Raw genomic sequence first — 24225 nt, forward strand, 5'->3', positions numbered from 1 at the left:
CGGTGAGCGGCGGTGTGGGGGCGGGGAGGGGCCGGGCGGGCGCAGGGCGCAGGGCGCAGGGTGGGGGGTTCAGTGCTTTGCGATCTCACCGAGCTCCTCCGAAATGCCATCCACTGTCGCTGCAACACTGTCTTTGGGCGTCGGGGCCTCGTCCCTCCCGGCATGTGTCTGAAAAGGAGCTGTCTGTCTGTCTACCCTCGGCCCGGCGCGCCCTGCCCGGGGAGCGGAGGTAGGTGGCGGGGGGAGAGGGTGGGGGCGGAGGGGGGCCTGGGTGGAGTTTCGTCGCTCAGCCTATTTTCATATTCATTAGGACTGGGAGGTTGCCCGAGGAGCCCAGCTGAGTTTCAAGATATAAAAGCGACTTCGGGTGCCCCCTCGGCAGCCGGGACGGATTAGAGGGCTGGGAGCGGGGCAGCTCCCGGCGCCGCAGCGCTCGCTCCCCTGCCCTGCGCTCGGCCCTCCTCTCACCCTCCCTCCTCCGCCCCTGCCCTCCCTCCCCGCGCCTCCGGCCTCCGCGGCTCCGGGACCATGGAGTTCCTGAGCGAGAAGTTCGCCCTCAAGAGCCCGCAGAGTAAGGGCAGCGACTTCTACCTGGGCGCGGGCGGCGCGCTGGAGCACGTTATGGAGACGCTGGACAATGAGTCCTTTTACAGCAAAGCGGCGGCCGCGGCGGGCAAATGCGCGCAGGCCTTCGGGCCGCCGCCCCGCGCCGAGCACCACGTGCGCCTGGAGCGGACCTCGCCCTGTCAGGACGGCGGTGAGTGCGGCCCGGCCCGGCTTCAGCCCAGGTCCCATCCCCATCCCCATCCCCGGCCCCGGCCCCGGCCCCGGCCCCGGCCCGGTAACTCGTCAGCGAATCCGAAGTCCGGGGACCCGTGGGGACGGGCGGGCGGAGAAGGAGGAAGGGAAGCGGGAGCGAGAAGCCCGAGGGCGGAGGGAGGCAGAGACGCGGCGGTGCGGGTACCGGGCAGCGGGGCTGGGCTGCCAGCGGCTTTGGAGATGCATCTGGGGGACTCGGCCCTGCGGTGCCGCCCCGCTCCCCTTGGGCTGTGCAGCGCCGTCCCCCGCGGGTCCGGACCCGCTCCATGCAGGGCCGGGCGTAAGCCGATCGGGCGGTAAATAAAGCGTAATTGAGTCAAGACAGCGCTTCCTCCGCCCGCCGCCGCCCGCGGGAGCTGAAATCCATCACCGCTCCTTGGAGGATGTCACTGTCGTCACGAGTGAGAACACTCTGAACTCCTTTAGAGGAAAAACCTTTAAAAAAAATTATTACCCCCCTAAGACATAGCGATACCTTTCTGTGTGAAGCTGGAGAGTTGCTAGGTTCGCTGTGAATGTGTAATTTCTGCTTCTTGGGGTTTGCCATACAACACACATTTTTTAACTATAGTCGCTTTAAGTAGCTTCAGGGCAAAGTCCCCAGGATAATCACTCACTCCGGAATGCCGCATCTGCAGCTTTCCGACTCCACGTTAAAAGTCACCCCAGAAGCGCTAGGAATGCTTCTGGGCGAAATCTTCCCTAGGAGTGGGCAAGTATCTCCAAGTCAAAATGTTATCAAAACAAACCATCTTTCTATCTTGTAACCCAATACAAACCGATTTTTTTCTCAGATCGCGACAGCTCAATCAAGTTTACAATTCCAAGAGGACTTTTCCTTATCATTGTATATATTCCACAGTTAAGCTGTAAGGAGCGGGTTGCTTTAAAATAACAAACGAATTAAGTGTGAAATATTTACAACAAGCCTCCTGCCCCCTGTTTTAATGGAGGTTGAAGATCTGGCCAGCGCTGGCTCATAGTAGCTCATTTTCTAAATACTTTGTACACAGTACATATTTTATTCAGTGTTGCAAGTTACTTTGGACTTGCAAGGTTAAGCCAAAAATAAAGGTGAAAGCGACCGAGAAAATCAGTTAATCGGTTCAGTCATTTATTTAGAAAGACGCATCCATTAATTTTTATTTTTAATACACTAAATGGTTGACTTTCTGGATGTATTTTCAGACTGCAGTGTCTTTAGATTTTTGGAATTCTTAGGTACCTACGTAAGAACGGACAGGATTTTGTTTTTAAATAGTTCTGTTCATTAATGCCCTGTGCTGACTGCAGGATAGAATGCAATCATAATATATTAAATTGTCGGGGATCCAAAACAAGAAGAGAAATAGGTGATTTTTGATACTGTATCAACTTTTAAATGAGCATCGCACTACTAGGACTAGTTTGAATCTGAAAGAAGTGAGGTGTACAGAGGCAGTAGTCCGCTCCGTTTAGGAAAGTCCTGTCTTTCCCCTGAGATGCCCTTACTCTCAGGACTGCTTCCCCTCCCCCGCCCCTAATGACCGCAGTTCCCCATTTAGCTCTGTCCAGAGACAAAACCAGATTGTTAACCAGTCATGGCTCTTCTTTATATTTAGATTTACATCACATCTTTTACACAAAAGTTATTTGGCATTTCAATTATATAGGTATTGGAGTTCAACATATTGGTATAATGATCAAAGCAGTTGTAAAAATAAATTGTGAGAGATCTTTTCAATACCGACAAAAGCCAAAAAAAAAAAAATTTGACAGTTCATTGGAAATTATTGATCTAGTTGGGTTGACTTTACTTTTCAAAAAATACCTCCCATTTTATTACGTGCATTAATTGCATTTGTGTGTGTATGTACATGTGTTAGTGTGTGTGGCACCACATGATACATTTTTTGTTTTATATCATACCCCAAGCATGAAACCAAGTCTGGAGGAAATAACTGAAATTAAAACATCCCTAAAAAAATGCCATCTGTAATTCTTTGTAATCTTTTAATAGATGTTTTAATTGTTGTGCTTTATTAGAGGAAAAAAATAAAGCTTTCTACCTTAAAACATATTTTATGAGTTTAAGAATAAATATGACATATTTAGCAAGAACTGTAAACAAATTTATAAGTTGAAGAAGTCTATTTCAGCTTTCTCTAGAAAACATGTTCAGAAACTAATATAAAATAATTTTTAAAAATTTAGATCACTTTTTGAAAAAAATTAAAATGCAGAAATGAATATACAGTTGAAATATTCAAAATATAGTAGAAATAATACCATGTGGGAAATCTACAGCTTTTGTCTGGAGGAGGAAGATAACTTTTGGGAAGAGTTTGGATTTTGGTTTACAGATATTTGAAATGAAAGAATCTTTCTTGGGCCATGTAAGTAGCTTAATTTTGCCTGCTGTGAATAAATATATAACTTTTATTAAGTTTGATTCAGCTTCCAAAAATTATGCTCACTTAGGTTTTTTAAATCTAGAGCACTTTTAATTTGACTGCCTTAATTTGATTATAAATTATGTGCATAAACATTGCATTAGTCCTGTAGAACTATGAATTTGGGCAAGTTAGATGAGTCCCATGTACACATTTTAAAATTCCTTTAAACCTGCCTGAAGTGGATTAATACTTGTGCCTGATGTGATGATTGAATTAACACTGGCACAATAAATCATTAGCAGACCATTTTTCTGATGCTCTAAATTACAGCTGAAGTCCTGCATCTAAATGCTTCACAATGTTGAGAACTGTTGTTTTCCCCTGGTTACAGTGAACTATGGGATCACTAAAGTAGAAGGACAGCCACTTCACACTGAACTAAACAGAGCCATGGACAACTGTAACAGTCTCCGGATGTCTCCGGTGAAAGGGATGCCCGAGAAGGGAGAACTGGATGAACTTGGGGATAAATGTGACAGCAATGTATCCAGCAGTAAGAAGCGGAGACACCGAACCACCTTCACCAGCTTGCAGCTGGAGGAGCTGGAGAAGGTCTTTCAGAAAACTCATTACCCAGATGTGTACGTCAGAGAACAACTTGCTCTGAGGACAGAGCTCACTGAGGCCAGGGTCCAGGTAGGAGCCACATGATGGCCTTGGGTGGGCGCCGGTGGGTGTGGGTCGGTAGTGTTAGAATAATTCAGTAGTTGCATTTGCCACAAAGGAACTATTTAAAGATGTAGAACAATGTTATGCATGTAGGTCTACTAAAATTTCTTTTTACTTACAAAGAATTTAACTACTTACATAAAAACATAAAAAAGTATATAGGCATAAAACCATTGATTATTTAAAGAACTGAATATCTTAACATACATCTGATTGCAAAAATTAATTTTAAAATGAAGATAGAATCATAGTTATTCACTTATTAATGCATGTGTTTTTTTTTTATTTTTCTATTTTATCAACTATTGAGTTTTGTTTTAAGGTTATACACCAGATATTGATATTTGTATAATGGCCTATAAATCTATAATTTTATTGAAGTTAAGGTAATAAGACAAAGAAAAAAAGAAACAATCCCATAAAATCCCAATTGTTATGTAAAGCAAATCTACTTTTATTATACATAATTAAAGAAAGATCATAAACTCATTTTCAATTTTATCACCTTAGTAGTTGCCAGTGATGTCATTCCATTCAATATTTTAAATATAGATAACTTATATGGTTTTTGCAGAGGAAATAGGAATAATGATCATAAAATAATTTAAAAACATGTACTGAATTATAAATTGTATTCAGATTATCAATATTGGATGATTTAATATACTATATTTTTAATCATTTGAAAGGAAAAAATTATACTGGATAAAAATTCTACCTCTTAGGCATATTTTTATTAGAGTAGATATTCTTACACTACATTTTATTAGGTTACAAATAACAATCATTTGGAAGAATGACCTTTTTCTCTGGCATGCTTTTATTACTCTAAATAGGAAACTATTGAATTTTGTAGTTCCCATAAACTACAGGATAGATGAATGAGTGAACACTTTGGTGCTTGGTGGAGTAATAGTATTTATTCTGAAGATTAAGCCATCGTTAAGGCCTTTTCACATTAAACACAACATCTGGTGGTGCAGGGGTAACAAGCAGCAGGTTTTGTTCTTTAGTTGTGGAAGCAAATGGTTACTTTATCTTAGTCCAGGAAGTAGGAATATAGAAAGTTGATGCTAACAAAAAAATTTAGGATTGTCAAGTGTTAGCACAAGCCCGCATGTGTTCTTTTTTCCTGGTATCCACATATTTAAATCAGTTATACTTGTGAGCATAGAAAACGTTTTTGCATACAGAGGGATCAGCTGTGTACAATGCATATTTCCCGCTTAACAAGTTATCAAATCCTGATTCATTTTTTGTCTAAGAACATGCGCAGAGAGCCAGCCTGAACCTAATTTACTCGGGTTGTTTTCTTTCCTGCTTTTCACATCAGAGTGGTTATTGGCATCCATTTTAAGGAGATGGTCAAGGTCTTTGCTTAGAGAAAAACAAAACACAACAAAAACCTACACCTTACTACTAAATTCCCTTAGTATGCTCTTGGTGGCTGTCTGTGCAGACAGCAAGGAATTATGTTTTGTTTGGTTTGGTTGTTGATGTTGTCTTGAGTCTGGGCATAATGGATAATACACATTGGCCAGCAGTGTTCTAAGAAAGCGCACTGAACAGGTAACTCCCTTTGCCTTGTTTTAATTGCTGAAAACTCTTCCGAAGTGCCATCTTAAATCTGCAATATATGTTTACATATTAAACTGAGTATTCAAACGTATTCATAAGTGTGTTTATAGTTGAATTTGCAAATGAATAAAACTTTCGAGTAATTTTAATAAAAGGCCTTTTACAATTTGCATTTTTATATTTGATTTTCAGCTTCTTTCCTAAATATTTTATATTCTAAACACACTTTCTGTAAAGACTAAAGAGTACCTAGAAGCTGCTTGTGTCATGTCTACTAAAAAATATCAATTTATATATATTGAAGATGCTTTTCTATATCTCCCTTTAATACATGAAAATATTAAAATGAAAATTCTGGAGAGTGATAAGTATGAATTAGTGAATATTTGTGAATTAGTGAATATCACAATGTTGGTTGTGATAAACATTGTTAGTATGAGAGTGTAGTAACCCTGTAGAGAAGTACCACTAACTCAGACTTTCTTTACACTTGGTTATTTCTGCTCCATTCCTTTTGTTATTTGTTAACTGTAAGTTGTTTAAATTGGAGAATAAGTTTGATGATGGCTGAATATTTTTTATAAGAGAAGATAAATGTTATGATGTAGTAAATACATTTGTTTATTTTAAAACCATAATTGTACTTCAGATGATTCCATTTTACCCTTTGTCTCCATCATGCTCAGTATTATATCTAATCTTAATATTTTATGTTTATATAATCATATTTCTGCTGATGCCATATATTTTTACATCAATTTATATTTAATTTTTTTTCTAACAGTATCTAAGTATGGATATAATCAAGAAAAGACTTCACTCTATGAAATGCTTTAAAGATAATTGTTTTTGATAGACCCAGATATTCATTTGATTATAAATTGGCTGGGCTAATGTCATGTGCATAACCCCAAATTAAAAAGTCATGAACATCTCTCAGACTTGCAGCATTCTCTGAGAGGAGGATTATCTTTGATAATTTGGAGATATGAGTCTTCAGGATCCTATAATCTAAATCCGTTTTATTTTCCATAAATGAAAAAAAAAGAGGCTCAAACATATTAAATGAATGTTTTTAAAGTATTTTGTTTTTTTATGTTAATTTATAGTGCCTCATGGTTATGCCACGTATATCAAGGTAAAATAGAATGTAAAATATGTGGATTTTTTTTTCTGATAAAAATTTATTTTATTAATAATTGTATTGACCTGATTTATTTTTCTGACTTAAATTATTTTAACATCACATTTATATTATCAAGTATTATTTAGCTAACATTCTACTTCTTTGAAAAATTAGGTTTGGTTTCAAAATCGAAGGGCCAAGTGGAGGAAAAGAGAACGTTATGGCCAAATACAACAAGCTAAAAGCCATTTTGCTGCCACCTATGATATATCAGTTTTGCCCAGGACTGACAGCTATCCTCAGGTATGATAAACTGTGGAATACTGATCAAGGGAAATACATGCGGTGTGTATATTATTAAAAGAGCTAGTATAGGCTTTATTATATCTAAGGTAAAGGTTAGGAATGAGAACTTTAAACTCGAGACTTTTTCCATGTTTGTTAAATTTTTATTTTACTAAAATATTTATTTTGTTGCTATTTCCCCCCCAGAGCCATTCATTTAATAATATTTCAGGGTCTCTTCCTTGTTATAGAATGCAACACCTGAAGTAGCACCATTCAATTGTATACATCTGCTAATTACTCTGAATTTTAATTATTTAAAATCACTTCCCTTGTTTATTTAAAAAAAATATATTGAATTTTGTTTGTCATGCTATCTCTGTAGATAAGGTTTCATGGATCAGTCCTACACAACCTAGTGTCAAATGTAGTATATGAAGCATGCATTCTTATTAAAATAATCTTTTTTCCTGTGTTGTCTGTTTTAGCTTTGAAGTTGCTCATTGAAGGAAACATTCAGTCCTTTGCTTCTTAACATGCATGTAGAATTAGGACTGAATATAATTTAAAAAAAAAATTTATCATGTGAAAAAACACTTCCCTTTATAATGGGAGCTTTCATTTCAAAGACTAGAAATTATTTTTTCTTCTAATTTTTTAATTTAGGGTTGTTTTTTTTTTTCTTATCCATACTTTGTAATGCATATAAGTAAAAAATATTCTTGCTTTTATAAATGAGAATTACTTTTTCCTAACACTGAATTATTCAGAACTGTATTTGGTACATGATTGACACATAGTATAAGGAACAACCCAACTGTTACTTACTTCCTTTTTGTTAATGTTATGCACTGGAAGAGACCACTTAGGTAACAGATATGTAACATGTATGTTGGTGGAATACCTTTACAGTCCAGTAACAAAATCGTCACAGCCCCAAACTTACTTAAGGTATTCATTTTCTTCAACTATAAATTCATACCCTTTTAGTATGAATTCAGTCCTCCATTTTTCTACAGTCCTTATGTTCTGATGCCTTTTTTGGACCCTTAGTAACCTATTTTGAGACCTTCACCCCTTCAGTAAATTCAGCAAATTTATTCAGGAAATATTATATATATGAACCAAGAGCCTTAGAGATCATTTTATTCTGCTTCTTCATTTTAGAAGTTAGGAAAGCAGACCCAGGTGAGCTAAGGAATTGGTCTGTACCACACAAGTAGTTCCTTACGGGCCAGTCTCTCAGGGGAGGCTATGGCTCAGCCTTGCCCTGCCTGCAGTTGGCTGGTACCTTTTGACTAAATGCCACACCTGCCATGAGAAGAGCTGTGTTTTCTCCTACTTTCAAAGATGTGTCTTAAAGCAGGTTCCTTATATTTTTCTTCTGTCTAAAAGCATGTATACACTCCTGGTTACTTGTCGTATCACAAGCCTAAGGAAATGTTATGCACTGAATAGTTTGAGTGTCCCGGTTGAGTTCTAAGCAGAGTGCTAGGGGCCCCTTCCCCTGAGAATAGGCGCTGCAGGGCTCTCCTGGTTGTGATGTGACTGTTGCCCTTACTCTCTCAGGTACTCTTCTAAGCAGGTTGAGTATATTAACTCATTCAGTCCTCACAGAAACCTTATGTGGTATGCATTAGTATTTATCCCCATGTTTCATGTGAAGAAACGGAGGCAGAGAGGTGAGGTATATATTCACTTCCACTGGTGGTGAGGCTCTGATTTGACCAGAGGCATTCTGGCTCCCAAGGGCAAGATCTTAACTCTCAATACAGACTGTCTCAGCAAAGATGTTTAAACGATTGGAGGGTTAGAAAATCAATACCAAAGGAGCATACAGCTTAAGTTGTTTATTCGAATTTGCACTTTAGTTTAGGGGAGCAGCAAATGTGCTCACAACCAGTGAAATAACAATAAAAAATAATAGACATAGCATATATTTTATATAATTTTGAGCTATTAGAGGCGACAGTAGACTATGAAGACTTTAGATATTAGGAACTCTTTTCAGATAGACTTTTAACAGTCTGATAAGTTTATTCCACAACACTCAATTATATATATTTTTATACCTTATTATTTCAATTGTCATTCCTTTTCTTGTAAACCCCATTTTTTACTTTGTTTCTTGCTGTTGGTTGCATTATCTCTAACTCCCATTTTGTCTTCAGTGTAGCCTAAAGCATTAATTACAGTGCTGGCACCAATTAACCTTTTTATAGTGGCTTAATATTATTTAATATACTCTGACTAGATGCCCTTTTTCCTAGGATTATCATGACATTGTGTTATTGTGCTGCATAGCTTTAGATCTTACCATTTAGCAGAATGAGGCAACCTAGCAGCTCAAGCAGGAAAGAAAATGGTACAAATTACACATTTGAGTCTTTTGCACTCCAGCAAAGGCGTAATTTAAAATTTCCCCTCACAAGTCATGGGAATTTCACACTAATTCTCCTTGTGGCTTCTCCATACTGTATGTACATTGGCTATACCACCTCATAATTTAAATATGGAAGCACAGAGATCAGATGCTAAAGTTATTTTGACAGTGCAACTTGTCAACAATAATAAAATCAATACTGTAACATCCATAGTGCTTTTCTACACTGGTAAGTCATGTGCTGTTTGCTTGCCAGAAATTCTGAAATCAAGTGTCTTCCACTCCCCTACAGTAAGGGGAAATTTTGTTTTAACTTTAAAAAATGGAGTTTACTTTTTACTTTGTTTGAAAAAGAATTATGACAGTACCATGTTTCCAAGCTTCAGCCTAAAGGATTTTTTTTTTAATCTTGTGGCTTGAAAATAGAAATGTATAATGGGAAAAACAGAAACTGAAATAGAACGCAACAGCTCAGTGCAATAAAACTTTGAATTTGGTTACTGTTACTAATTATAGAAAAATTTTATTAATTATAAAAACAGTTGGAAACTAGAAAATGTTGGAGGCAGGTCAGAAACTAAGAATTAGCAAATTTGGCAGGAAAGCAAAGGCATACACAGAGATACACGAAAAACAGAGATGGCTTAGAAAGATCTTCTCAAGCCTGCCCAGGGTGGATACGGATCTGACTTAGCATAAAGGTATCCATATATAACATATAATATGATTACTTATGAATACTAATTATATTTTCTAATGTGTTCTAAACACTTTGTTTCCACTGTCTTCATTGCTCTATAGGAACAGCAGCCATAACAGTACAAGAAAGTAACTGCCGGCTGAGGGCTTATTTCAGCCCGACTCTCTTCAGCCAGTAACTGAGCCAGAACCCAGGGTCTCTGAGCGGGAGGCCAGGGCACCTATGAAACATTATCTCTATAATGTACCGTTGAGCTTGAAATAGTTAAGCTTTGACCCTAAATCATTCAATTACCTTGGAAAGCAAAAATACTTCTATTTCTTAATGTATAAAATAAGGACACAAAGCATTAAAAATGTAGACACTGTTAGACTGTTTTCATATATTATATTTCTTTAGCTCACTCATATTTGATAGCAAACAAGTAATAAGAAAGTGAGTGCTGTGATATTGGTACTAAAATAATTTAATGTAATACTGAAATAGTATGAAAAACAAAAAAACACTTTAGCTCACAATATTAGATGCCATTCGACAACAGTCTGATTTAGGTAGTTAAACTGCTTGATGTTCTCCAAAACATGATATTAAAAGAAAAACAAAAAACTGTTTCATTGCTTGTGCTGAACTTGTCCCCTCTCTCCTGAATTCCCTTCCCCTTTCCTAACCCCTTTTCCTCCACGAAACCCTTTCCCAGGCCTCCTTTAATCAGCACATCACTCTCTCCACTGACTGTGATGGGCTGTGTGCAGGGTCTGCCTGCCACTTTACTATGAACGTTTTTTAAAAGATGACTCAGTTCTTACTTTTGTATCACCACAGTATTAAGCAAATTATAGGGATGGATAGAAGTGGGTTTACACATGTAATACAGATAAATAATAATTAATAAATAATAATACAAGAACAAACTCATTCACATACAAATGTAAACCCACATTTGCCTACCCATGTATATGGGTATTGATTCCCATCTATTCAGTGTATATTTTTTCAGGAGGACATTATAAACCTAAAAGTAATCAATTTCCAGTACCACAGTTGATTTCTGAATCTCTGCTATTAACCAGTTCTGTGGTCTTTAATTATGGAGCTTTTCCTTTTTCTATCCCAATTTCCTCATCTGCTAAAAGGAATAGACTAGAAAGATTTTGCTAAAACCTTTCCAATAAATATAGTATGTGTGGTACTGTTGTATGCATGGGGATTGTACAAATGAGCCAGACAAAATCTCCTTCTTTGTGGACAAATTAAGAACAAGGTGACTCATTTTTATATGGAATCTAATGAACAAAATAAACTGACGAATGAAATAGAAACAGAGGTATGGATACATGGAACAGACTGACAGCTGTCAGAGCAGAGGAGAACTGGATGAAAGAAGATGAAGGGATTAGCTAAAGAATATATACTAGTATATGCACACCCCATAGACACAGACTACCGTGTGGTGATGGCCAGAGGGGAGGGGAGCAGTGACTGGGTGGAGGTGAGCAAAGAGGGTGATGGGAATATCACAATAATGTCAACAATAAAAATAATCATATCCCCCAAAAAAGAACTAGGTGATATTTGTACCAAATTCTGCAAAAGCTTCTTGATGCAAATCAGACCCAGCAACCAAAAATATCTTTGCCCTTCAATTGAAAATGCACAAAAGCATCTATCACTATTAGATTGTAATTTGTTTCTAATTTTCAAAACCAAAGTATTTTAAAAATTATTTTGGTGAATAAAATATTTAAAGTATAAAAATTTCTGGAAGATTATAACTAGCCTTCATTCTTATAAGGAACCCTAATTTTATGTCCTTAGATTTGCTTTGGTTTGTATTAACTTGATCATTTACTAGTGGGGCAACTTTGGATAAGTCTCTTTACTTCCTTAATTTTCAAATTCTTTATTTGTAAAATGGAAACATTGTTAGTGCTAGAGTTGGTCATCTTGGTAGTGTAGATGCTGATGAACATCATCATAAAGCTTCTTCTTTTTCAAGAGGAATAAGTTGATTTCTAAACAGCTACTGGTATATCCTGAGACTTGAGGAGGGCCAGGTGTGAATGTATGACTGTGGGCTCACAGGCAGGGAGTGGTGAGTTCAAATCCTGGCTATGCCCGCTTAATATGTTTTGGAGCTTTCCCCAAATAAATTAACTTCAAGGAATGTTTAAGATAGGGATAAAGTTCATATAATCTTTGAAAAGATTAAATATAACAATGCATGCAAATTACTTAGGACATTGCCTAGTATATAATGAGTGCTCAATAAATAGTAACCATTCTATAGTAGCCATTAGGTATTATTATTTTTTCCTACAATAGAGAGGAAAAATATTTTGAATGTTCTTTTATATTGTATGCTGTAGTATTTAAACTAATTCAATCTGTCAGCAAATTTACTATTTAAGGAACTAGGAGAAGACCAAATTCAGTTTAATATAATTTCTTCTTAAATTAAGATAACTAAGTCTGGTTACTTTAGGAAAGTTTGAGCATATTCTTCTTCTTCCAAAATATTTTCATCAAAAATTTCAAAGAAGGAATGCAAGTTTTTCCGAAGAAATATTTTAATGAGGTTTTACTTACTACATAGTGAAATTCATAACTAAATCTATACTTAACAAATTACAAACATTCCTGCACAGTATCTTGTTTTCTAATGTTTAATTGATGACTTCATTAATATATGCCCCTTTGAGTATGTACATACTAAGAGTTGGATTCCAGTTATAGACAATTTGTAATCATTGTGGTAATTTAAAACACAAATTAAGGTTGTACAACATTTCTAGTTTAACAAATTCTAATGCAAACATTAGATGCAATTTTAAAAGAAAAAAAAATAACAAAAACAAAACAAAACAAAAAATAAAAGGAAATAATAATAAAGCAAATAAAGCCATTGTGAGGATATTGTTCACCCTATCCTCTTCTATCATCATTTTCTGTACTAATCTTAAAGTTTCCATTTACTTAAGCTAAATAAGGAATAAGGAACTTCCCTCCTTAAACAACTGTAAGGTAGCAATTTGGTATCTGGATCAGTTTTTAACCTTTGGAGAAAGTCTCACAATTTTATTACTGTTATTTCTATATTTTCCAAATATTTAAACAACCCAGGTAAGCTTTGAAAAACGTTAGTAACATAGTTCTACTTGATGTTTGATATAATGAATAGTCTCATATATATGAAACAACCAGTACAACGGTTAAATAATTATACAGTGAAACTCCCTTTATGAATGGAGGGATAAAAACGTAAACATCATTAGGCCCACAAGTCATATTGATATTATACAATTTCTCACTGATTAAAAGTACAAATATTTAAAATCACACAAGGGATATGATATGATAGTCTATTACTCAAATAAATATAATTTTTATAATTAATAAAGGTAATTTAATTAAATACAAACAAGTTTTATATAAATATGTATAAAATATTTCATATAGAAGTATATATATTGTATATTAAAAGTAAATTATATGTAGCATGACAGATTTTGTTTATAACAATTTGCTGACGATGCAGCTAGACACAAATGATGAATAACTCTTATTTTGTTGATAATACATATAGTTTAAAGAGAAAAAGGATGTCCTCCAAGAAGTAACCTGCATTCATGTTTTAGATTATGAAAATAAATTTGGTTCTTTAAAATATTTAATATTCATGTTTACTGTGACTTAATGACATACCAATAATTATAACTTAGCTAATTTTTTGGTTGTTGCTTTTAATAGGTGACCACTGTTAAAGCATTAAATTTAACTGAATTGGTCATAAGTATTATATATATATATATATATATATATATATATATATATATAACTTTAATTTTTTCCAATTATACTTGACATTCAATAATATTTTGTATTCATTTCAGATGTACAGTATTTTATATATTAAGAGGTAAAAGTAAATAAAAATTGAGTAGATTACCAAAACAAATAAGAAGAAATGTAAAAATAGATTTTGAAGAGTGCCAATGTTTCTTATACACATGAAAACTACCTTACAGGAGAGTAGAGAAGAACCAGGGGGAAATTAAGCCATGAAAGCCTGGGAAGTCTATGAGAACAGACCTGGGGTTAAAACTTGCAGTTCACACTATTATTGTTAATCAGTAACAATAAGGTTAGTGAACCTTATGAAAAACTTTAATCCAGAATTTTATCTGTGCCATATTTATTAAGCTTCATGTTCCTATGGATTTTCTTTTCTATTCCAAATCATGAACATTAAAATAGGAAAGAAAATTTGCACAAACTCACACTTGATTTAAACAATCACAGAAATGAAATTTCAATTTTTTAGTTAACACAAATACACAGTATCTATAATTTATGACTTCATTCAGGATTTTAAGAATAAATTCAAAGTTCATGTTTGACATAAATTAGACATTTCTAAAATTTAAACTATTCTATGAAAATGAGAGTATTTGCATGTTTAATTTACAAGGAAAACTTACTTCATATTTTAATGTTTCTTATTATTGTGAAATTAATTTTTAAAATATTTTTATTGATTTCAGAGAGAAAGAAAGAGGGAGAGACAAAAGAAGAGGGAAAGACAGAAACATCAATGATGAGAGAATCATCAATAGGTTGCCTCCTGCAGGCCCCCCCACTGGGAGCTGCAACCTCAGCATATGCCCTGATAGGGAATCAAACCGTTACCTCCTGGTTCATAGGTCCACTCAATCACTGAGCCATGAAGGCTGGGTGTGAATTTAATTTTAATATGGAAATTGTGTCAGGCCCTGATAAATCAGCAATAATTATCATGCATGTATTAAAATACATGTAAAGGAAAGTGAAAAAATAATCGGAAAGTACTTTATTTTTTGCTGGATATTAATAAATAAAATAGAAAATGCTAAGTACTATGATTTTATGACCTCTTTAAGTTAGTTGAGCTGAAAAGTTTTATTTTAAAGAATATAGGGTATACTTTCCTATAATTTTTTGTTGATAATTACTATAAAATTTGTGAACACACCCAGAACTAAAGGAAAAGAAAAAAAAAGTCTTTAATATTTTTTATATATTTGACTTGGTATTTCAAATACTATTTGAAATTAAAATACATTTATATGATGTCATTCTGAAAGTTTCCAGACATTAACATTGCTTATGAAACTTAGTGCCTGTGTTTTTGTACTAAGAAGAGATATATGCTTTCATTTTTCTGTAAAGCAATTTTTTCTCAGATTATTGGTCTCATACAACTGTTAAATCTAACAATGACTTTTTAAAACAGGAAAATGCATTCTTTCTTATTCCAAATCTCTGTACATATTTGTAAGATGGAATTTTATTTTTAAAATCTAAATAGCAATCAATATTTACTATGTGATCCACTTCTGATGAATTGATTTCTAGCCACTTCAACTTAATAATACTATATGCTGAGAATATATACTTTTGGAAATTTTAAAATGTAAATGATTTCCATAAAAATTAATATATTAATTTTTCTTTGGCTAAATGACACCTCATAATTAGGCACCAATGAAAGTGCAACCTCATGTCTATCTCAAGTAGTACCTCAACATGATCAATCAATCGTTTTACTGTGATTTGTTCTCGTTGGGACTTTTTCCCAGATGGACAAAGCCTCTGTGTGTGTTATTCACTGGTAGCAAACTCCCTACTTAGAAAAACACTTAATTCCTTCTCCCTGCCAGCAACCTCCTGATGTAGTTACTAGAAAAGTTAAAGAGACTCTAAAGTTAGTCAACAGCTAAAAATATCTGCATGTTACCAAACATATGATTCTTATTAATATTTTTCCACCCTGCATTTTAAAGGAAGTGATAGGCTAGTAAATAATGTAATAGTCTCTTTAAAAAATTGAACTGCTTTTGTAAAAAGTGATGTTTATATTTTTTAAAGGGACCATATAAAAAATCTGGTAAATAATATGGTGATAATGTGGTAATAAATTTATATAGTAAGTATTAAGTGATATGCAGAGCAATCAATAAATGTAAGCATTCTGTCAATGATGAAAAACCAAAATCAACTTTTGTATTTTAAAGCAAATAAGCTATTGCTATATTAGCATCGCAAATAACTCTTTGTGAATCTCTGATTTCTGTTTTTTTAAATTAACCTTTAACAGGGAAATGTGTGGTTATTTGATGTGAGGGTAGTATGCGTGTAGTAGTATTATATGTGCATATGGTATATGTAATTATGTGTGCATATATGGATATCGGTCGTAGATAGGAGCAGTCTATATATACAAAGAAGAAGTATGGTTAAATGAAATTATTTTAGTAGATGAATATTGGTTTTAGAGATGCTTTGAAATTAAGGAATGACTGTTATCGTATATTTTCATGTTTATAAGTGTCTCTATTAAATCCAGATTAAATCCATAGGCTACTGTCTTCCATATAGCACTAATATTAGTATATAGAATATATAATGCTGTCATGAAACTCTTTGATGTCTTTTACACATCATGCTACTTTAAAATTAAGACAAAGACTAACAAGTTTTTAAAAAGCAAGAAAAACTAACTCACTTCAATAAAATAGGCAAATATATTTTAAATATGCACATATTTAGCATACTAAAATTTTCTTTGTAATTTTGGTTATATAAGAATATACCTATATAAAGTTTCTAGGTGAAGGTAATTTCCATATCCATGATTTACCATATTACTTTAGTTCATGACAAATATATATCCACAGTGAAGAACTCTTAACATGTGTGTATTTTGTATGTATAATATGCATGTACTATATATGAACCCTCTTCTTTCTACCTGTAGCTTTTAATTTCTTAGAATGAAAATTAATGTTAAATAAATTTGTTTTCAGTTTGGAAAGAATCAGACACACACACAAAAATAACTTTCCTCCAAAATTCAAAGTCATGGAATAATTAAGTGTTAACTTTTTATTTGATTAGGAAAACATTAAGGGGCAAATAAATGTTCAAAGTGGTGTATAGAAGTCAGCAGAACTTCCATTCATGCTAATGGGAGGAGTTGGCTAAGTTCCCTGGACAGTGCTTTGAACATATCCCTAGAACTTTTAAAAATGTTGTGAAGCACATTAAAACATGGAATGTTTTAAGATTCTTCACTCCTTTTAAACACAAAGAAGGAAAAGTGTGAAGGCAGGCAGCCTTTTTTCTTTCTTTTCCAGTACACATGAAAGAAGGATATTTAATAACGTTCTTTCTGGTTTAAAGCCCTTGACTATTATACAGTTAGAGGCCGACAGAAACACCCCACAATTTATTTGGTGCTGGGCACTGCCATTGTAGGTGTCTGTGAAATAATCCAAAAGAGTAACAATTCTATATAGAAAAAATATGCATTCAAAATTTAACAGAAAATATAGTATTTCTTATAATGAGTCAGAGAGTGAGATTTTTGTATGGCTTTTCTGTTGACAAATATACATACATAAACAGTTTTAGACAATGTGACTTGTAGACCTAACATGTAGCTTTAGAAGGATCACTTACAGAAGAATACAATTGGTGGAGGCATGGAACAGCCATAGAATGAGACCACCTTGACAACAGATTTCATAAATCACAAGATCAAACAACTTTGTAGTTAAATATTGCCTTTAAATATTAACAGAAGTAATTAATCTGGAACAATGATGCTACCTGCCAGATACCCCTGTAGTTGTGTTCAGATAACTGATAGAACATGATGTCAGTGCTGGATATGGGTGAAGGGTGTTGAAAACCTCTGGCATATCTGGGGAATGTGATTGGAATGAGCAGTCTGGAAACCAGGCATATGAGGAATGCTTAAAGAAGAGAGACTTGCAATTGTGTAATAATGTTGTAGGATATTTGAAGGTTTTCATATGTGAGAAATACACTACCTATTCTGTATCATTTTAAGGAACATAAATAGAAGCAATAGATAGAGGAAGATAACAGCTTGCTTTTTTTAGAGAGCTCTCCAAAAGGGAACGGAGTGTTTTTAAAACAGGTGAGCTTCTTGTCAATGGAAGCAGACATAACTAAAAGTGGAGGAAGGATTTTTGCATGTGGAGGGAAGCTGGAGTCTAAGTGTTTCCCAACCCTTGATGATTTTCAGAATTGCACGTGTGTATTATGGCCTTTTTTTAAACATAGACTCCTTGAGCCACATCTTTTGCTTAATGAACCAGAATCTTCAAGAAGTTGCATCTGTAATACAGAATAAGTATTTCATACAGAGGGGGGGGGGGGAGGGGAAATCTACCCAGAGAAATATAGTTAGCAAGGTTTAAATATGTAATTTTTATGATTTCTATTAAGATGATAATTGTAGTATGGTGATTCTAGACTTCAAATTATGAAACAAAATGTAGATACATTATCATGTGTTACCCATAAAAGTTTGATTAATCTGTAAGATGGATCAGTTCAAATGTTATGTTCTTAGAGTTTTTCTTTTTTTTTTTTTAATATATTTTATTGATTTTTTTTTTTTTTCAGAGAGGAGGAGAGAGGGATAGAGAGCTAGAAACGTCAATGAGAGAGAAACATCCACCAGCTGCCTCTTGCACACCCCCTACCGGGGATGTGCCTGCAACCAATGTACATGCCCTTGACCGGAATCGAACCTGGGACCCTTCAGTCCACAGACTGACGCTCTACCACTGAGCCAAACTGGTTTTGGCAGAGTTTTTCAATTACTTAATAAATTTGTACGAAGCGCTTATTTTGTGTTGTGGTAGGTCTGAGGATAAAGAGAATCTGAGCAATCATTGAGGATTTTGCTTTCAGAGAATAAGCTTAACAACCCCACAAAGTTAGAATAAGAATAAGTAAGTAAGCAATCTTAACTTATAATTTTTACACCACTGTGACATTGTTTATGATTTGCTGGATTCAAATTTGATCTCCACCATTGGAGTCATTCAATCTTGGGTGAGATTCTTAAGTTCTCCACTCTATATTTTACCTTCTACTAAATAGAGATAGTAAAAGCTCACACCTTTTAGTGCATTATAATGATTAGAAGTCTTCATAAAGCATTTAATATGATATCTGACACATGGAAATTGATAATCATAAGATATCATGAGCCTCATCTTGATTATCATCTGGGTGTTTAAATAACCAGAAGAAATGAAGCTTTAAACTAAGGAAGGAAAACCTCAGTTCATTGGGGATATTAATTTTATGACTTACACATAGCTTTCAATGTGAAAACCAACAAAATCCCTAAAATCAAATGAAGACGTATCAGAAATTTAAAAATGAGAGCAAGACATGAGGGATATGAGGGGAGACAGAGATAATGGAAACAGAACATTTCAGTAAAAATGCATGACACTATTGCATCCATGCAAATGTATCTTCCCAAATCTGTCTAAAAGCATTGCTGTGGTAACTTGCTTTACCAGTCTGTTCTGTTCTGAAAATATGTCTATATGTTAGAAATTCTGTCACCAAAAGCAACACATTTAATTTGCCTAATAATGTCTAAATAAGAAGTTTTGATAAAAATATAAACATCTAATTCTCATGTCTTGGAAACTGGAGAATTTCTTTTCAACTTATAAATAGTTCAATGTTAATTCTTTTAGGGAAAAATACTTTCTTAATTTACATTCATATATTACCTTACTTGTCTATACCTTTCTTATTTTTCCCCTTTTACCTAATTGGTAAATATATTTCTATGCATTTAGAATATGAGCAGATGCTTTTAAAAATAAATTCTAAACATTATGTATAAATTGACAAATCCTTTAACAAACATAAAATATAAATAATCTTTCTCTGCCACTAGTTTGCCTTTCATTTACTTTTTCAAAAGTAAGCAAGCAAGTTCACTTTCATTTCCTGAAAGCCCTTTTGTCAGACATGTGACTGTGGTTTTTTCAATGTAGCACAATGTTTGATTGAATGTCAGAGGAAAATCAACCAAATCAACTTAGAAGAGCTAGCTGGACAGGGTAATGATATCAACGGTCTCTCCTGTTGGTTTGAAATACATAATTCAGCAATCACTGGTATCAATCATTACATATTTTTCTAAAGTGAGATACATATCATAGAATGAGCCATAATCAAAACAACATAGACTATGACCATGTAAGGAATAATAAAATATGCATATTATTATACATATCTATAGATATATCTCATAGATCTGACATTTATAGCAGCTTACAAAATATTCATATAAAGAACTATCATTAGAATACAACTAAAACGAGCATCTTGCCAACTGTTGCAGTCCCACCTAAGAGATGGAATCAGATGTCCAGTTTGAAACCGGTGACATGGTCTTTCTTGCGCGACAGAGTAACTTCTCTGTCAGTGTGATCTAGAAGCGTCACTCACATATTTTCTACTTTAAACTGGAAGTAAGTTGTTTTTAAAAAGTACAATTTAAGTTTGGGTGTTATAAGGCACACCAAAGGCCAGTTGTAGTAAACTGGAATCTTTGCATAAAAATAAATATAAGAAAACATTGTAATTGATAATCCTAATCATCATGATTGTTTGAAAGAAAGCCAGATGCGATGAATGTGTCTATTGCTGCTGTGTTTCACTACAAATCTATTGCAACAATGCTGCAAAAGGCAGACAGAGGTTAAATTTCATCTCCTAAGGCCGCATGTCTGCCACCCTTCACCACGCAACATATTCCTTTCTGTTTTCCCTCAGTTCCTTCCATTTGTCATGATTTTCTCTGTGCTTCTCAGTAATGCAATGTGATTGTTGTATTTCTATCCTCGTTTAGATATCTAGTCTTAATCTACTTTCTACTGAGAATTTATATTATGCAAATTTGACTTAGGGTTTTGTTACATGCTCCTAACTTCAGAGAAACTTGTGTTTGTTGGTAATGTTGTACTAACCGTTTTCTGTAGAGATTTAGTGCTATGAAATGTGGATTTCTTGGTGATAACCCAGTTTTCAATCATAAATATGATGTTTGTTTTTTAGTAATTACATTATATTCATATATTTTTGCTAATACTTGAATATTTGTCTCAGTTGCTTCCAGTATTTGGTAATGATCATGTTTTAGAATTCTAAATTTGTTTTACATGTCATACATCTGTTGTAACCTCACTGAATCATATATGTCAAAGAATAAATGTTTAAAATATGTACTTATTTTTCATATTCACAGACCTATGCATTCAAGATGTTAGGAAATAAAAGGCAATGAAAGGTTAAACATTTTCCAAAATGAGTTTGATAAAAAATATCCACAGAGCAAACAGCTTAATGTCAGCAACTGTTTCCAACAAAAACTGCCACATTGAGTCCAACTATGGAGCGTAAAAAATGAAATTGTGTCATTTGTTTAGAAATATGAAAACTATATTTAAACTTAAAACCACCTTTCAAACCACTTTTCTAAGCACATGAATTGGCCATGAATCATGACTAAATCTTCCAGATTTCATTTTAGAAATTATGACTGTAAAAAGAATACTCAAGAGATTGACATGTTTTGAGAGTATTTTTATGTGGTTAAGTATGTGGGTTTCGGTGATCTATTACAGTAAAACAAATTGGAAGAATCTTTCAAATAATTATTTTTCAGTAATCACTTTACATACTCAGAATGTAATTACAGACCACCCATCAGGAGCAAACAATGAAGAGCTAACAAAATTGAGCAAATACAGTGTAACGAAAGCAAGGGAACAAAAACGTGAGGACGGGTCAATGTAATCCTTGTTGTTCTCTGTATTCCAGATTCAGAACAATCTGTGGGCAGGCAACGCGAGTGGTGGTTCTGTGGTCACGTCATGCATGGTGCCACGTGACACTTCCTCCTGCATGACGCCTTACTCTCACTCGCCTCGGACAGACTCCAGTTACACAGGGTTTTCAAACCACCAGAACCAGTTCAGCCACGTGCCCCTCAACAACTTTTTCACTGACTCTCTCCTGACGGGGGCCACCAATGGACATGCGTTTGAAACCAAGCCAGAGTTCGAGCGGAGGTCTTCCAGTATCGCAGTCCTTCGAATGAAAGCCAAGGAGCACACTGCCAATATTTCATGGGCCATGTAACATACAGTGCTCCTATTTTTCTTTAAGTGGAAAAGTCAAACATTCGTATTGCTCGTATTTAAAGGATATCACAATACGCTGCTGTGTGTGGAATTGCTAACGGTCAAGATATACAGTGAGACCAGCTTAAATGAATAGTTGTTATTATTTAACATGAGAATCTAGGAGTGAACATCTGAGGACTAAATAGGTTTACCATGCACCAGTCTCCACAAACTCTGTTTTAGTAGTAACTTTCTTCTATTGTACAAATCGGTGAAATATGGTCATGCAACCTTCTTAAAAGAATAAATGTATTAAATAAATTTCTCCGTGATAGATTGATTTATGTTAGTCCTGCACAACAAGAAATCCCTTGTAAAGTAATACTTGATAAAGGGAGAAATGCACTGGGGAAGCTGTCAGGATCCCGGAGCTGTCAGGTAAATATGGAAGCGGGGTGTTTTGGGGAGTTAAATGCCATCTCTCCCTTTCTGGCTCCAAAACAATGGGCATATCCCTTGCTGCTGAGGATTTAAAGATTTTTTTTTTAAATCCCTAGATGCTTAGTTTCCAATCCACGCAAAAAGAACTCTTCTAAAATAGCCAGCACTTGCATGAAATATTTGGGCACAGCTTCCTGAAACCATGTGGCTAAAGGTGAAAACTGAAATATTCCGGTGTGATTTAAAATATAGTCATGAGAACAGTTTTTGTTTTTTTTTGTTTTTTATAAATGCCATCTTTTGAGTGAAAAAGTCAGCATGGACTCAGTGCTTTAGTGATCGGACACAAAGAAAGTTACAAAACCTGCTGTTGCATTTAAGTTAAAGTTGTTGACTACACGGTATACACAAACATATAATAAATGCACTAAAAGAAATAAATGTATTCTGTTAAAGGAGTAGGGAATCTGGATTTATATTTACTTTATGTGCAAGTGCACTGATGTGTGTGTTTGTTTTTTGACATATCATCTGTAAGCATTTTTTTGCTACTGTGGTTTTGCATAGGGAATTAAAATGTCAGAAGACTCTCTAAAATTTCTAGTGGAAGAGAAGAAAAATACATTGCATCTGGAAAATTGCTAACCCCGTTGATTTACTTCTCCTCCCTTTCCCCTGTCACATTCCAAGCTTTTTCAGATGAGTGAAATGTCAACCTCCTTGAAAGACTCTTAAGTTCATAAAGGCAAAGTAAATTAATTGAAATGAAGATGACTTTCATGGCATGGATCAGAGCAAGATCTGCTCTTTGTACTCTCTTAGCATCTTCCTTGTGGTTCCTCCTGCCTTTGGGGATATGCTTGGAAGATATAAAGGCTAAAGGACAAGAGTACATGCATTTAAAAATTAAATATAAGAAAAAGTACTTACATCCAGTAAGTATCTTTTCCTAGTGGGAAAATATTTACAGCAGTTAGACATCTTTTGTAATAAAATTTTAAATCAAACAGATGATGGAGATGAGTGATGTCCTAAACAAACATTCTTTGACTTCATCATAACTCTGTTCTTTATTACTTTTGTGTTCTCTCTTTTTAGTTTTGTTCCCAAGACAAACTTGTTCAACTTTGGCCCTGAGAATTATGCTTGCATGCAGGAGCTTGTGTTAAAAGATTGTTTAGGCAGCTGTTAAATATCCTTCATGTTTTAGAAGACAATAACTTCTTTTAATATATTCATATATGTGGTTAGTTGGAATGTGTGAACTAAAACTTAGAACTAAAATGTAATATATGTTTTAAATTCCCAAATTAATAGTATTCATGCTCATTTTCTTTGCTTTCTTAGTTAAAATTTTAGTGTCCTTTGGCTAATACTTTGATTTTTTTTAAGTGAGAGACGAAACTCAGAATCCAATTTCAATCTCAATTCATGCCTTCGTTGTCCTATTCTGTTTTTCCTCTCATTTTTTCTAAGAATCAGCTGAAGCTTCTATAGCTCTTTTTTAAAAAATTATTATATAACACATCTTTTAATTGAGGCTCAACATACGCAATGCTCTGTATAAAATTGATTCAATTAGTACATTTTTAAAAAACACCTGCAGTATGTAAAGTACTATTTGGGCTAGTTAAATAACAACGGACCCATGATTCTTGTAATGAGCTCACAATCTTTCAGGACAGACACATGAATAAAGCATCCTTAATCATGCCTCACAGTAAGAGTTGATGACAGTAAGAATTGCACCGATTTTTTTAGTTAATATACTCTCATCT

The 24225-nt window shown here is 34.7% G+C and overlaps 1 protein-coding gene across 1 annotated transcript; it reads left to right on the plus strand.

Moving 5' to 3' along the window:
- Nucleotides 1-303: 303 nt before the first annotated feature.
- ALX1 (ALX homeobox 1) lies at nt 304-22323 on the plus strand. The gene is made up of 4 exons (XM_036457185.2): nt 304-757; nt 3586-3890; nt 6802-6930; nt 21702-22323. The coding sequence occupies exons 1-4, from the start codon at nt 529-531 to the stop codon at nt 22020-22022; spliced, it is 984 nt and encodes a 327-aa protein (XP_036313078.1). The 5' UTR covers nt 304-528; the 3' UTR covers nt 22023-22323.
- Nucleotides 22324-24225: the final 1902 nt, after the last annotated feature.

This window comes from Pipistrellus kuhlii, unplaced genomic scaffold, assembly GCF_014108245.1.
Source record: "Pipistrellus kuhlii isolate mPipKuh1 unplaced genomic scaffold, mPipKuh1.p scaffold_m20_p_3, whole genome shotgun sequence".
Taxonomy (NCBI): Eukaryota; Metazoa; Chordata; class Mammalia; order Chiroptera; family Vespertilionidae; genus Pipistrellus; species Pipistrellus kuhlii.